The sequence below is a fragment of the Charadrius vociferus genome, unplaced genomic scaffold (assembly GCF_000708025.1).
Source record: "Charadrius vociferus isolate BGI_N301 unplaced genomic scaffold, ASM70802v2 scaffold183, whole genome shotgun sequence".
NCBI classification, from domain to species: Eukaryota; Metazoa; Chordata; class Aves; order Charadriiformes; family Charadriidae; genus Charadrius; species Charadrius vociferus.
The window spans coordinates 4,798,789-4,815,522 of NW_009648250.1; the positions used below are offsets into that span (position 1 = coordinate 4,798,789).

General features: G+C 35.8%; 1 protein-coding gene across 1 annotated transcript in view; it reads right to left on the bottom strand.

Annotated features, from left to right (window-relative positions):
• TNPO1 (transportin 1) overlaps window positions 1-16,734 on the bottom strand; it is a 57,221-nt gene that overhangs the window by 2,069 nt on the left and 38,418 nt on the right. Inside the window, exons 13-23 of the mRNA XM_009884309.1 lie at window positions 14,187-14,358; window positions 12,611-12,697; window positions 11,709-11,816; window positions 11,351-11,509; window positions 11,170-11,257; window positions 9,997-10,095; window positions 9,690-9,785; window positions 6,738-6,813; window positions 5,843-5,942; window positions 3,881-3,955; window positions 1,188-1,330 (exon numbers count right to left, since the gene is read on the bottom strand). Of these exons, the coding sequence (XP_009882611.1) occupies window positions 1,223-1,330; window positions 3,881-3,955; window positions 5,843-5,942; window positions 6,738-6,813; window positions 9,690-9,785; window positions 9,997-10,095; window positions 11,170-11,257; window positions 11,351-11,509; window positions 11,709-11,816; window positions 12,611-12,697; window positions 14,187-14,358 (1,168 nt within the window). The 3' untranslated portion in view covers window positions 1,188-1,222. The remainder of the gene's footprint in view (window positions 1-1,187; window positions 1,331-3,880; window positions 3,956-5,842; window positions 5,943-6,737; window positions 6,814-9,689; window positions 9,786-9,996; window positions 10,096-11,169; window positions 11,258-11,350; window positions 11,510-11,708; window positions 11,817-12,610; window positions 12,698-14,186; window positions 14,359-16,734) is intronic.

A 16,734-nucleotide genomic window follows, 5' to 3' on the forward strand; every position in this document is an offset into this window, starting at 1 on the left:
AACATACCTGCTACTGACGTAACAACGTCATTTTAGTTGGATTAAACAAGACAGCCATAGTGTCTCCTCAGTTCAAACTGAGAATTATGGCAAATTTTATCACTTTGGATTCCGCTTCATTAGGAAGAGAAAACACCCTTATGTCAGAACTGAAATGCCCTCATTGATATATATGTAAATATTTGAAATGGGTATATTTTTAATGCATTGTTCAGATCAAACATATTAATTCAAACAGGATTTCTGTCATTGACTTTGAAAAAATCTGAGGCTAATTTTTAAATAGTTGTCCATTCAACAATAAAACAGATGTATGTGATTCAGACAAAAATTCTACAGCAAGTATTAAATAAAGACTGAATGGATAAACTTAATTTACCCTCTTTTTTGGGTACTGCAATAATCTTTTCACAGCATCACACTACTTTACACATGGGAAATTTGCTTTATACAGTGTGCACAGATAGCACACAAAGCAAGGTGGTATAATAGTATAACTATTCTAGAATGCACTATCACTGTTCTTGGCTGAAATTGAATCATTCTCCACACAGAACCGTAACAATTCTGAATTGGTGCACAAAGTGGAACATGGCAATAATAAAACACATCAGGCTCCCCAAAACATCAAGCTCTACAGTTACAGATTAGCATAACGTCCTTTATTCAGCGCAAAGATCATCTAGTATGTGATTAAGAATATATTGGACTTCTCATGGCTAAAGTGTGTTAATAAACTTGCTTTCCCATCCTAGAGGAATATTGCTGCTTAGACCACATCTGCCATCTACTCATTCATAAGACATAAGGGAGCCTGTGTCTTTAGTGTGATGGCTTCAGGATCATATTAATCACTTCACTTATTGAACGTGAACTGGCACTTTGTTATACCTACACTTGCAACCTCATCTTGATACACTACCATGTACATTACACTCACTTTTTCTTTCTCTCTCTCTCCCTCTCTCTGTAAAAATAAAATAACAAAGTCAGACAACTGCTTTTGCTACAGCTACCATCATTTAGGTATTTCATCCCTTTTTATTCCTTCTTATAGGAAGGAAAGATATCTCATCCAGCGTATCTGAAAAACTCTAGTCTGATGAATTAATTATGTTTCATATAATGCAAACACGGAGAAAGTCTGTTATACAGCTCTGTTTAGCAAGGAAGATTTGTGTGCTTACCTCTAATTATGGGACTGCAGCTACAGTGCATGAGGTTAAACTCCATAGTAAGCTGCAAGGCGCTCTTTTAAGGGAAGAGGAAACTGGTCAGAGAAACGCCTCCAATTCTCATCCCCAACTTGATTTTTAAATCCATGAAGAATCTACAAATGAGAGGGCAGAAGTCAGGATAATCACTAAACAGAGGATACATTATTTACTGGCAACATATGCAGTAAGCCACAAACTGCTGGATTGTATGTCTGTCCCTTTGAATTCTCCAGTTTAATACTGAAATACTACTATGAAACAAAGAAAGTCTAGTAATGACTTATCTGAAATATTTTTGAAGAGTGACATATAGAATATAGCTACCCACACAAATCAATGTGTGTATACATACCTACATGTATTTTTAATGAGTAAGGTCACTTACAACCTAAAGTTAAGGCATTTCAGAATGCTAAAATTCTTCTCAATTGACACATTTTATATATCTTAAGATGACCGTATTAACATTTCTTTTTTAAATGTGTTGTGGGAAGAAAGCTGAGCAAAAACTGCAGCTGGCATTTGACAGAATGAATACCTTGCATTTTCTAACATAAATACTAAAGCATCCTGTGAGAGCTCTTTTTTCCCCTTGGAACCTGTAAGACAACTGTCACTAAAAAAGAAGCTGTTAAAATCTTTTTGTGTTTTGAAAGAACAGGGATCCACTCTGAGTGGCAGTCAAAAAGGAAAAAAAAATCTACAGGTTTCGGTCTGGATGTTCCAACATAAGAAGTTACGTAAAAAATGAAAATGAAATGATACTATCAAAAAGGTCTCAGTATGTTAGCTCTGAAAACAAGCTCCTCCTCATACAAAATTACGCCAAGAGAGTCTAAAGTTTTATTTTTCTTTTTTAAATTCAATGATACTGAATTGTGGAACAGTCTGTCGTGAACAGATCCTCACAGAAAAGGCAATGTCAAAGTTAAAGCTTATGGTATCGAGTTCACCCTCAATACAACATTCTCAAGCAGAGCTGTTCTTAAACAGGATGTAGCGATAAGGACCATACAGTGTCACCAGTTAACTTACTGCTTTTCTCCCTGAGAGACCTTCCATAAGCAGGCTCACAGAGACACACACTTTTTCCTATCCTGAAGTCAGATTAGCCAGCTGCCAAGAAATTACTGAAAATCTAAGAATGTTCAGGTATGACAAAAGGAACACTTTTTAAATCATCTTCCAGTAGAGTTTTAGAAAGTAAGCCTCGGCTAAAGTTTTCAGATACCTTGCTTTTATAAAAAGTGGTAAAATTCTCAGGATATGCATCAGATTTCAACACTGCCAGCTCATCTACCCGTGCTCTTGGAAGTGGTATTTTCTCTCTCAGCTCTAGCGCTAAAAACCAAGCCAAAAAAAACCCCAAACACTGGACAATCCATTTTCCCCTCATTGTTCCTGAAAGGCATAACTATTGTTGGAAAAACATCTAACTGAACTACAGCAATCATGTATTAATGAGGAATTAATCTAAAAACTATGCATGCCATCACTTGAAGAAAGCCTTGTCTCCTTTCTTGTATGGCAAAAAGGGCAAAAGAATACACTTCAAAAAGCAAGGACATCCTTATGTCAAGTGACCAAGAATGAGTGTGTCTAGTTTGAACGCATTAGATCCCACATGGATATCTTGGAAAGAATCTGAAAAAGAGGACCCTAACTTACTGAAGCAAGTATTCAGTGCTGAAGGACCAGTGCAGAAACACACACTGAGACTGCCTTGGACAATCACTACAGACAGCATCCTGAAATTTCTTTTAAGTTTGTAAGTATTTGCTGTTTCCTTCTGCTGATATGAGAATACTCACAGCTGTGCATTTCCTGGACGTTATGTTCCTTCAAAGGATACCAGTTATCTGAGACACTAACTAGGACAGTGAAATTTTTGTCTTTGCTCTTAAAGATGGGATACAAAACTTCTAGCTTCTGTTCTGACGCTCGCACATAGCACTGCTTGAAGGAAAATTGCCAATACTGACCCATGATCCTAGTAAGTGCTTAGGAATATGCTCCATTTTTGCTTTAAGAGGAATATCGTTAACTTTTGACATACATCCTTCCTAAAAACAGAGATTTCACTTACATCTTATAGGGGTGCCACACTACTGAACAGTAACGGCATCTGTTCATTAAACTGAAATAAGTTTCTTGTCTTTTTTTTTTAATCTAAGTCACTAGTGCCAAAACACAATGTATCACATTCTGGGTGGGTTTTTTTTTGCTAATTTTACATGAGGCAAACTGTACTTTCGCTAAAATTCTATTGACACTTTGTCCAGGGATGCATTCCTGGGTCCTTGCTCAACCAAGAGGGACTCTAAGTGGGATTAAACAATCCCAAAAATTTATTTTCAGGAGGAGTAAGAGAAACAGACCAGGATACCACTGGAATATTTTTCATTTGCAATTTTCTAAATATTTCTCCAAAATGAAGTAGGCATCTTTGTGGTAAAAAAAGTCTTGAAGCATACAAATCTAATTTTCGAGAAACAAGTCTTAAACCCCCCATTTTTCCAAATGCAGGCAAAACATAGTAGGCTGGACATTATGCAAATGACCACAAATACAGTAAGTGCTAACAGTGGAAGTAGAAAGCAAGGAAAAAAGAGAGGATCCAAAGCAACCGTCATTAGGGTATATTGTTATATTAGAAACCTTACCTTACAGAACATGTCTCGGAGATCATCTTTCGGGCTAATCCACGATGCAACAGCATCACAAAAAAAAATAAAGTCCTATAAGATTAAACAATCACATAGGTTAGAAACCTCAATTTATAGGTCCAAAAGCAACACTTTATGTTCATTCTATGAACTCTGCAGGGTCTCTGATCCTAATTCACAACCTCTTTTGTTTTTATGTGTTTATTTTCCAGTTAGTCCAGACAATAATAGTAAATCATTGTATGCCTAAATGTTCAGAAACAGAAATAGCTGACTATAGGAACAGCTTTGTTTAATTAGGTTTTTGATTAAATAAAACTACAGTTAAAATAAAAAACAACTGTCCCCTCCCACACCACACTTGTCTAACGTGAATTCTTTCAGTACACATACCAAGTTCAAGAACCAATCACCTTAATAACAAGCAACAAACTCAAGACCACAGTTGCCACACTCTCCCTCTCTCACACATTTCCAGTTGGGGAAAAAAGCTGTTGTATTTCTTTAAGCCGAGTCTTTTTTTTTTTCTAGGACACACAGAATATTTATTGTACAGGTTCAAAACTAAAGGCACTGCAAAATCCCTATACTTAGTTCACCTGCTGTCATGCATTACCTCCTACCATTGAAACACCAGCCTTTAATTATTAAGTTGATAATTCGCATGGTTTTGGGTAGGAACTGAGGATAACAACCACAGAGAAGGAAAGATGGGATAATGAAAAGAGACCTTAAGTATTCCCCCCCCCCTTAAGATATGTGAAAGAACAAATGGACAGCAGAAGAGGGAAATAATGAGGCATAATGAAATTAACTGAAAATTTCAAAACAAGGTAGAGGTTCAATTCTTATGTTTCAGGAAGAATAACTCCTGGCACAGGAAAATCACCTTCATTTTCTTCTTAGAAAATATTACATTGGTATAGCTTTACTTTGGAGGTATGGAAACTGAAGAGCAAGTAATATTCTATTCTTCAGATGTACCGTTTATTTTAAAGAGATGTATGTTCCTTGTCACATTGACTACTTAAGCAATATATCCAAAGCTGAAACCAAATCTTCCCTACCCAAGTTTTAAGAACGAATGGGTGGTTATTGTTTTTGTTCTGTTTCTTGTTTTAAAAGCCTAGGTGACATCTGGAAAATAGGTTTAAGTATGTAAATTTTTGCCTTATATTTTCATACAAATCCTGACCACAACCTGACAGAAGTATCCAAATAGTGATTTTGATAGAACTTAATTGTTTATATATTCTTTGGAATTAAAAGAAAAAAACTGAATTTAACACCACTCTTCTCCTTTCCTTTGCTAGGTGATAATTACTGAAGTATCACGATATGCACCATTCACAACATTAACTTTTTGTCCTCCTTAACCTCACAGAATCACAGAATGGTTAGGGTTGGAAGGGACCTCTGGAGATCATCTAGTCCAACCCCCCTGCCAGAGCAGGGTCACCTACAGCACATTGCACAGGACAGCGTCCAGGCGGGTTTTGAATGTCTCCAGAGTGGGAGACTCCACCACCTCTCTGGGCAGCCTGTTCCAGTGCTCCACTACCCTCAAAGTAAAGAATTTCCTTCTCATGTTAAGATGGAACTTCCTATGTTCAAGTTTATGCCCATTACCCCTCGTCCTATCACTGTGCGCCACTGAAAAAAGACTGCTCCCATCCCCCTGGCATCCTCCCATTAAGTATTTGTAAGTATTAATAAGATCCCCCCTCAATCTTCTTTTCTCTAGACTAAAGAGACCCAAGTCCCTAAGCCTTTCTCCATAGGAGAGATGTTCCAATCCCCTAATCATCTTCGTTGCCCTTTGCTGGACCCTCAAAACAAAGCTACATCATTTACTGCAGGGAATCATGTCAAGCTAAACTTTTTCACACTCCATATACAGCTTTCACTAAATCTCACATGAGTAAAGAAAAGCAGTTAAGATCCATTAATGTATCTTACTTGGACTACTCCACTGGGGTTGACCGAGATCATGGTACATATCCCACGGAACGCTGAATCCTTTTCCTCATTGTCTCTTATGTTTCGCAGAGAGGTGCACCTAGCAAGTTGGAGAGCAAAACTTAGGTAACTCTATTACTTTTTCTTCAATCAAGTCAGAACTAGATGACAGTATTTGATGGAATAAGTCACACTGATAAAGTGATCTGAAACGCTATTTTGAATGCTTAGAAAAACACGTGTTGCACAGAGTCTTTACTAGCATATTCCCACTAGGCATCATCTCCAGAACCTTTTTCTCCTGTTGCATTATATACAGTTAGAAAGTGTGACCTGTATTCCATTAAATACAAAAGAAACATGTATCTGAAATATTTATAGAAACTATCATTATTAGAAAGGGAACATATAATACTATCACAGTATGAATTATGTCAGATACCACTTACAGAACAGTTATTTAACTTTTACAGCAGCAAGCAAGCTATTTTATACATAACAAATCTATAAACATATATTCCTTACAGCAATTCAAGCCTCAGACTGAATTTTAAGAAAGTAATGCACAGTTTAAATTTTACAGTATTTGCATGCATTTTATTATCATTCTGGTGGATTTTAAAATGCTCTTTCATAGTCAAGCTTTAACACAGCAAGCATGTGACAATCTTATCCCATGCATAAATTAGTCGTTAGCCACAACATAAAGAATACATGACGGTGCTACTAAAAACTCACAAACCTGATAGGACAAGATTAGTCACATGGTTGGCAATGATTAAGGATTGAGATTTTGTAACCAACTGAAAATATATCTAAAAGTGAGATAGAGAGAAGAAAGAAAGAAAGAGAGTGAAGAAAAATGAATTAAAAAAAAAGATTGAATAATACACACCAGGGTCTTATAAACTGCTGTAGCATGGGGGCCACCTCTTGAGGACAAACGTAACCAAGACGACCAATTGTTATTGCTAAGGTAACGCAATCACGGTTATACACCACCAAACGCCAACCAAGACATGAGCAAATGAGGGGGGAGGAGAAAAAATAAAGAAAAAACAACAAATAACTCAGAAACAGAAACCAACAGAATCTGTGTATGATAATAAACATAAGATTTCACCAGTGCTGTTTATTACCACCCCCTAAATAAGAGGCAGCAACATATATGGTATACTCTCCAGGGTAAAAGAAAAATTAAAGAAGTAAATGAGAGAACACCAAAAACACAATTTAAAATCCAAAGGCTTTCTGATGTAAGCAGTCATTCTGCCCTCTTCAGAGTAATCTCTTACAGTAAATTTACCTACCATACATTTTGAAGTCTTTATTCAAACGCACTATTATGGATACTCTTGATAAAAGGAATTAACCATTTTCAGTTTTAGTATCAAGTATTCTAAACATTTTTTCCAATATTTAGAATTCAAGATTTTAATAGATCTACTCTATCAATAAAAATACATTTATAAATACTTTTACATGGAAAATACTGTGCTCTATCTAAAATTGCTAAATAGATGAAACACTTCTCAAAGAGCACCAAATATTTTTCTTCTTCATAATCTCATAGAGAATTTAATTTAAAGCAGTTGCTAACTCACACCAACTGACTGCAGAAAGTTAATTCTTTAATCTCAATATTTCTCCAGTTTACAAAAGGCTTCCTCATAGAAGTCGTATAAGAATCTGACTTCTGATACTGAGGCACAAGGACATATGAAAAGCAAAATTGCTTCATCACATGGTTAGGTAGTTCGGTCCTTTGTTCTGAGGGACAGACTGAAGAAAATATCATAATGCAAATGTGTTTTAATGGTGTTTGCTCAACTCACAAAAGATTAATCTTTAGAAAAAGGAGAAGGTGGGGAATAACGTATCAGGATTACTTGAAGCAAAATACATGAATAATACTAAAATCCAGCAGATTTATATGAAGCAGAGAAAAGAAACCTATGTTCAAGGGACATACTATGCAGCACTAATTAACAGGCACTTGTGAACAGTTTCATGAAACATGCAATAAAGCAGATGATGCTTTCTCCAATAAAAGTTTGGTGTAGGATATACTAGCAGTTTGAAACATACTCATTCCATGAAAGCTGCAGCTCCCTGGTAATGTACTGTTTTGCCCTGATGTTACTCAATTTCAATACGCAGTGCCTAAAATTTTTGGCAGATCTAACTTATAAAACTGCATTTGAAGTGCCGCTTTCAAACAGAAATATACTTTCAAGTCTTATCTGTAAATTATGTCATCCACAGTCTGTACAAGGAATAGAAATATCTGTCAAAGCTCAACTTTTTGGCATGTACTTGTTATTTTCTATGCAATTACTTTTACTTAACTTGGTCTAATGTTTCTATAGAAGTGTTTTCATAGCTCATTACACAGCAAACAAAAGCAGAAAACTGTAATACTCTTGCACATACTAGTGGCCTGCAGCACAATATCCCACAACAAACTTATAATAAGTACACCACACTCAACATTTATTTGCAGTTATGCATCCACATTTAAAATAACTATTGAGAGAATAAAAAAAAAGAAGTCAGTGTTTGGATGCTTCCAAAAATTCTCTAACAATGATGGAAGCAAACATTTAAGTACTGGATGCCTCTCAGTTACAGGTATTACACATCCATCAGTGCAAAGGAAGGGGGTCAGGGCAGGGGCACAGGGAAAGAAAATTTACATTGCTATACTATTCCATGGTGTATTTTACAACAAGTAGGTATTTGCTCCAAAATTATCTTTTCAAAAAGTAATACCTATAATATGCCAGACAACTAGGTAATTTTTCCTTCAAGTTCACCTTCCATACTAAACAGGGGGTAGAGGGGCAGAGAAAGCGCAGCTTTTAAGTTTAGAGAGTACTCGACAAAAAGATATGCACTGAAAATCTCTCTTCAATTTATCTCTTGCTTGGTTCAAAAAATGTAACTGTACCACTGAATTTGCATCAATTGTGTCAGGTATAATAGCTCACCTCCTTACAAGACAGTTTTCAAACAGCAAACGGAAACATGAAAAAATATTTTCAGTTAGTAAAATAGTAAACTAGAAACCTGACAAATTATTAGTAAAGTTTTGCTGAAGTATGGAAGGTGATCTTCATACCAGAACGTGCCCTCTATAAATGCAAAAGAAACAAGCCTCAGAAATTCCAATTCAGTAAGGCATTTGGGGATTGCTCCCAATTTGGAAGGCAAAGCTGCGGGCCAGAACATAAAACATGCATGCCGTTATTAAAATTCTTTTCAGAAATTTGTTATCAAGTGAGCAGGTAATGGAAGTTATACATAATTTTAGTTTTGTTGTGGTAAAACTGCCATCACAGATCTAGATTTTTGTGCGTGATATTACAAGTTTATTAAAAAAAAAGGGGTGCATTTTTTGTAAATTCAAAGAGTTCATTATTTGTTTTGTATATGCCAATTACATTTGTTTCAAACACTAGACATATATATACAGTACACATGTGTAAGGATGTGCATATATTAAAATCAGTATAAACTAAGTCTTTAAGTGTTACTGCATACATTTGTCATATTCAATACATAAATAAAACTGGAAGAATACTTAATCAAACAGATGATAAATAAATATAATAAATGTTATAAAAGTGAGAAACCAATAACTTTAAGAATCTAGATATATGATAGATGGTTTGCTGCAAAACTGAGACTTGTCAGAGCTTCTGCAAATCAGAGTTACTTTTGCTTATAAAAGCTAAATACATAGCAATAAAATCAGTTCTGGTGTGGTTCCCCTATGCATTTTTTTAAATCATTATAAAAAAATCTCTTAATTCCCTTCACCATGTATGGTTCAATTTTTGGGTACCTGTGTTCTCTAACAACGTCTTTGGTGTGTTGGGTCTGTTAATTATTTCTACAAGCTGGTGCAACACCATTGGAATATAAGGCTGCATCTCTATACCTGAAACAGCCAAAAAAAGAAAAAGATTCAGAAGAAGATGACCATTAGTATGCATAATTTAAATAGATCAGGTACATTGAACTTACTAAGAAGGACAAGAATCTCAAATTTAATTTAAATTTGAAAATGAAAGTATCACTAAAATAACCCCAAGACACCCAAATAAACCATGCTAAACATGCAGAGATTCAAAGAAAAAATAAAATCTTACCCATCTGGATGGAGATTTCTCCAATTGCCCAGGTGGCATTGTTACACACAGAAATGAATTCAGGGTTTAGGTTGGTTCCCAAAATGGGCATGAAATCAGCTAGAAAGAACAACATTTTAAAATCTCATCACACAATACAACCATATTGTCCCATTAGTGTAAAATCACAGGTTAAAAAAAAAAGAAGTTTTTTTTAAAAAATCATGTAAGCCTATTTAAATGCTTGGAAAGTGTTACACGTGAATTAACAGAGCTATATTTCTGCTGTATATCAGATTAACCTGGACTTTAGAACCTAAGCAGATCAATGCAAATCGTTTCAAATTATGGTTTTAAAATGTTTCTAATAGGCTTTATCTTTATGTAGCTCTAGAAACCTTTTTTCTCACCCTCCCTCACTAGGGTGCAGGGAAGTGGGGAGAAGAAAAAAAAAAAAATGCAGCTACAGGTACTTGTAGTTTTATAATATAGTAGAACAACCCTCAAATCACCTGGATAGCTATGTATTCAGCTATGCTTAAAAAACCAAAAGAAGCCTAGAAGGCAATCACATTGTTGATTAAATTTTAACAAAAAAATCAGTGACAAAGATAGATTATAACATCTGCCAAATAAATTTTAAATTCCAAGACTATCCAAGCATTCACTTGGCAAGTTAAGTGTATGACAAGACTATCGGCAGTGTCTGCGGGAAGAGACAGCAAATATCAGTGTATAAGTTGTGCTACTTCCCTACTGAAATTAAAAACAAAGCAAAAACCCAACCCCAAACCTAACCTCTACCCAAGTTTTCTGAGACATGTATCTATCAAATTTTATGTAACAATAGATTCTAGTAGAACAAAAAAAGCTATAAATTCAAGAATTTACCAAAGCAAGCAACTATTCTAATTGAAGTCCAAGTACACCTGTTTTGCTGTATTCCAGCACAAAAGGTACTTTTTTACATCATAGAAATCAAGGACAAAAATGAATTTTTGCACTATCTACACAAATAAGAACATGTCTTTTAAACACATGGTTAGAAGGAGAAAAGACTATAGGCCCTTGCTTGCTTATAAAGGAAAATGAAAACTTATACCACCATGAAAAGGCAACCCACAGGTTAACGATGGCCAAACCAGCCTCTTACCAGTTCGTAAAACAATTGTTTAATACGTAAAAGAAACATACCGATGCAAGGCTTAACATGCTGAAAACACGCCTTTGTCAGATCACCTAACAATGCAAAAGAACTCTGCCGTACCTCAGGCATTTTATCCTAAAGAGAGGAAGAAAAAAGTGACAATTCTAGAAATGTTTCTGATTTTCTTAGGAAAGAAAATCCTTCAATCAAACAGGTTACTCATCTCACCTGCATGCATTGGTACATTAGTGTCAGGATATTGCTGCGAGCCACTAGCTGTTCAATGTTGCCTCCAAGTCCTTCAGCTAAACCACTGAGTAAATCAAGAGCCACAATCATGAAATCTTTATCTGGAGCCTCATATTGGTCTGGCTGAGCATTATGCAACTGCAACAAATACACATTTTCAAAATGAGTATTAGATTTTCTTAGGGGTATGCATTAAAACAAAAGTTTCAGAACTGCAGCTTCATTTAGATATTCAATGGTTATACTCAAATCTTCCTGCAAACCTGTAACTTTGCACAGTTAATACATTGGTTTAAGGAGATATTCTGAAAACATTGGAATAGAAATAGAAAAATACCATGGCTTGTGCAAGGGTCTTCTGCACCAGATTTACACAACGCTGGTACACAGGTTCACAGTATGGAAGAAAGCCAGATTGCAAGGCAGTAGCAACTGACGACAGGCACTGGAATTAACATAAAAAAAAGAGTGAGAAAACAGTCACCACCTTTCCTCAGATCCCTGAAGTGCCTTTTACTTGGGCGAGGTAAATTAAAAGATATTAGCAATTTAAGTGTACCCACATGATTAAGTAAACACAACCTAGAAAGGCAGAACCCTTAGCTGAACCAATGCAACTATCAGCAAGTTATTACTCTCTCTTACACATGCCAGTTGAGAAAATTTTCCAGCGGCAGCATCTTCTTAGAGGTTGCCAAGAAAGTGCATAGAAAAACAGTTATAATTCAGCCAGCACTTACACTAAGCTTCAGTATGTTGACCATGTACAAGCCCTAACATTACCTCAGTTATCAAACTACCTTTTCTAGAGAGGCTTTCCTGCTTCACAGGCAGAAAGTACAGAGAATAGACTACATGGTCTGGTTCATACCTTCAGCTTGTCTGACAACAGAGATGAAGGGAGAGCAAGGAGAGAGAAGACAAGAATAAAAGGAGGATGGAACATTTCTGGGGTTTTTTTTTGTTTTTTTTTGTTTTTTTTTGTTTTTCCTAAAAGAATCCCAAAAAAGAAAACAGTCAAGAATGGCATAAAAAAAAAAAATCTAAAGGATTTCTGCTAAACCTACTGACATTTCCTCAGTCTCAAAATCTTCTTACTACAGTCAAAATAATTTCTCCATAATGGGAAATAATTAACACTGTCAGCTTTTATAGTCATACTTCCTTGTAGAACAACTTCAGTAGAAAGTATAATTCCTAAAATAAGTTGATAACAAATATTGAAATTTTAACATTTACCTCTAATAAAGGGAAGAGATCTTTGTCTTCATCCTTCAACATGTTCCACTTCTGGATTAATGGAGGCATTAACATCTGAATATATTCCTGTTTAGGATGAAAATCCATCAGCTGCTGAAACACTTCACTATGTACTATTTTATTTCAAAGCTAGAAAATTGATGTATTACAAATTGATAAATATTCTACTTTTCCAGAAAAAAAACCCTGATGTACTGTAATTCAATCATTGTTGCAGTACATAGAAGTAGTTTAATATTAGAATTTACAATTTTTGTCTTAAGATTTTTTGCTGAAGCACATTAAGTACCTTTGCTGAGTGAATCTTTTCCTCCAAGTTTCGTTTCAGTCTAGCTGCCTGGATTATTACAAATCTGTATGATTACCTCAGGGCCTACGGAAAACGTTTTTACTAGCAATGCAACCTGAATGTACATCTGCCACCTGCTTTTCTCAACCATCTCCCACGCACTGATGCCAACCCTATCCGCCGCCAAGTTCCTGCAATGTCTTCCTCATGCAACTGACCATCCATGAATACAATATTTTCCTATCCCTCTAGAAGCATGCACTTACCCCATCTGGATAAAGCCATTGCATCTTCCCTGCAACTGCACAGCCACAGTCACAAGGACATTGAGCAAGGCATCCCTATAGTGCTGTTGCTCCCAGAAGGTCTCTAAAGAGCCAGCAGATGCTGACAGCTAATGCTATATCCAAAGATACAAAATTCTAAGTAACTGAAGAAAGTCCCACCATCACCAAGAGCTCCCGTTTAGCTCCCTTCTAGTACTGTCAAATGTCAAGGTGGCCAGAGCCAGAGAGAGACTGAAAAAGAGGTCCTTTGATGGTGTGACGTCTTGGATGGCAAATAAAATGCCATGGAAAAAGCTCAAATTGTTTCATTCTAACATGTCTATGTCATGTGAAGCACTATCTACAAATAAAACAAATTTCAATAACCATCATAAGAAGATGCACACATGCGACATGTATGCATATTCCATTATTAATATACGTACACTTGGAAAAAAAACAGTATATTTGCCTGTGTGATATCTGTCCTTTGTCCAAAGGATTCTGGGTTTTATATATAAAATGAATGCCTGTCTCACTCTCTGACAAAGCAATTTTTAGTGATGATGTGCTCCAATACACTGGAAAGACACACACAGAGCAGCTTAGCTATACTTAAAAGTGGTTACAAAAAAACCCCTGGTCATTAGAATTTAAAACACACATTCCACCAATTTCTCTAAAGTCCCATTCAATATCTAAATTGATATATTTATCTCCTCTGAGATGACAACTTCTGAGCATGAGAAAGAAAATCGCGAGGAGAAGGACATTTCATAAGCCATCACACACACAATTGTTTATTCAAAATGCTGAATATTTGCATAGTGGGAAAATTACATACAGTTTATGTATTTTACCTGTAAATATTTAGTATTATTGAAACCTGCACAGAAACATCAGCATTTCTATTTTATAACATGTAAAGCACACTACAAAAAACACTGAACCAGTTTTTCAGCTATGATGCATGCCACTACAGAACATAAGGTATACTCACTGGTTTATTTAGATGATGTCCGACAGAATCTGCTAGAGTTCCTATAGCATCATAAAGAATGAGCAGGTTTTTATGCTGGTATTTACTAAATGCGAAGACCAAAGTGTCAAGTATATATGCAAGATAAGGAACAAGCTCTGTACAAGCCTCCTCTTCTAGAGTAGCAAAGGCACTGAAGGACAAAAAACCACATCAGTTAGTAGCCTGGAAAAAACAAGATGACCCCAAAAAGCCCCACACTACCCAGTTCTGTTTAAACATAAAACTGTATTTAGTCCTCAAATTCATCTGAGATGTTTTCAAAATGGTATTACGGAGATAACTTCGATCTATTTTGATTGAACATGTAAGGATTCAGCTCTTACATTGTGATGAACAAAATTTAAAAATATTGCTATAAAACCTGCGATGTATACGCAGGAAGCCCCCACCAAGAAAAGCATTACTGTACACAAGTTACAATATAATAACTGAAATAGTAAGAATCATAACAAAAGCTGTTTACTTAAGTTAAAAATGGCCCACTGTCTTTAACGTATGCTGTAGCTGCACCTAGAAGCCCTGGTACTGTTGTGCCAGACAACGCAAACATCAGCCTACACTCTCAGCAGTTCACTACATAGAAAAACAGATACAGAAAGACATGGAAAACTGAAAGCAAAGACAGGGGATGAAGAATTTCAGCCAGCCTTGGTCAAAGCGCACATCATGGCATCATGGAAACTTTTAAGGTTGTTTGTCAAGTGTTTGTGAACAATAGCATTAAAAAACCCCACCCAAACCAAACACACACACATAGACCCCCGCCACAAACCAGATATGCTGCTTCAGAGAAGTACTAAGGAAAGGAAAAAATTAAGAGCTATTGAAGATTTACTGGCCTAGCTTGTGTCAACAAGATTATTATTAGCCTGTCCCTGCACTAAAAATGCATGCATCACTACATGAGGTGAATAATCCCCTACTAGTGTGCTACCAAATACAGAAATGCCTTTTTCTTAACACAATGCAACTGTGAACACGAAGTTGCTAGCATTCTTATTTTACTTATTATTCTATTACATTATTATGAAGCATTCTTTCAGAAAGTCATACCACATGAGCAGGAAAACATGTTTCAGTACAATATATTTTCGGGTGTCACCAACTAAAGGAACAGTTTCTCAATAGTACAGAAATGAACGTTAGACATCTGCTGTGATACAGAAATTAGTGATGAAAACATACAGTATCCTATGACCAATTTTCAATTTGGTAGACATTAGCTATCTGTGCAACTTCTCACTGTAGGGATGCAGCTTTTTGCTCCTCTCCAAGAAGGATCATTGTATTTTCTTGCAATTTGGAAAGCTAGTAAGTATGTTTTGACTTGTAACAGCTCTACATTTTCCTTAAATGGACTTTTCCAGACAGTTTATTTTTTAGCTGCAAAACTAATTTTAATGAATCTCTGCTCTAAAGAAAGCATTTCAAAACACACTAATAATCTGATATTGAACTTCAAATAAAAAAATCAGGTGTGTTATTTTTAGTATTTCTATTTTATTTCTTTCTTATTACTTTAACAGTTTCCACTGCCCATTGCACTTCCTTCATAAGCACTACATGAGGTTATTTAACAACTGCGATACAGCAGTGTTCAACTACATGTGCACATTTCAACCATGTTTTGGACAAGAAAACTTTGAACAGAAGTGTGGGGGGTTTTGTTTGTTGTTGTTCTGTTTGCTTTGTTGTTGTTGTTTTTTATTTTAACAGAATCTGTACGTAATCTGATTCCTTGGATCTGAACATACATGAAGCAAGTTGTCTTTTATCACCATTTTCCTGCTCATTCAGGAAGAAACAGAAGACTGTCACTATGAAAAGACAGAATGGAGCAGACAATAAAGCCCAACAAATTCGCTAGCCCAATGTTTGAAAAGGTTTAGAGACAAAAAGGAAAGTGTTTAATACTCAAATCTTACTAAGTACATGTTATTACATGCATCGTATCTGTTGTCAGGCAATGATACATCTACTCCTTTTGTGCAAGCCTTAGCACAAGAACTCTGATCTCAGCCTTGTCCTTAGGAAATAATGATATTTGGGGGCGGGGTGTAATTATAATAACAATAACACTATTATTATTGCATGTTTCAAGTGTTAAGAATACAATCGGATGCAGATCTAACTCTGCTTTATGAAGAAACCTTCTTGGCAGTCTACTTTGTACACTCCTACCCCACAAAAACTGACATATAAAAGCTTCATTTGATGATGTTCCTGCACAAGAGGTGCACCCATTCCCATTCTGTTATTGGTGTGTCCATTAATGGGGCCATTAATTTATTTATTTTTTGTTTAAGAAAATGTCAGCAGACAAGGGGGAGAAGGGAATCTTATCTCCCAGGATCTCCCTTCAAGAAGAAGAGAACATCCCTTGAAATAATCATAACCAAAATGTTTTGGTAATAATGAGCTAAATATAAACAACATCAGTGATGCAATGATAGGACAATTCTCCATTGCAACCAGTATTGATCTTGTTCACAGGCATATTAAAAAA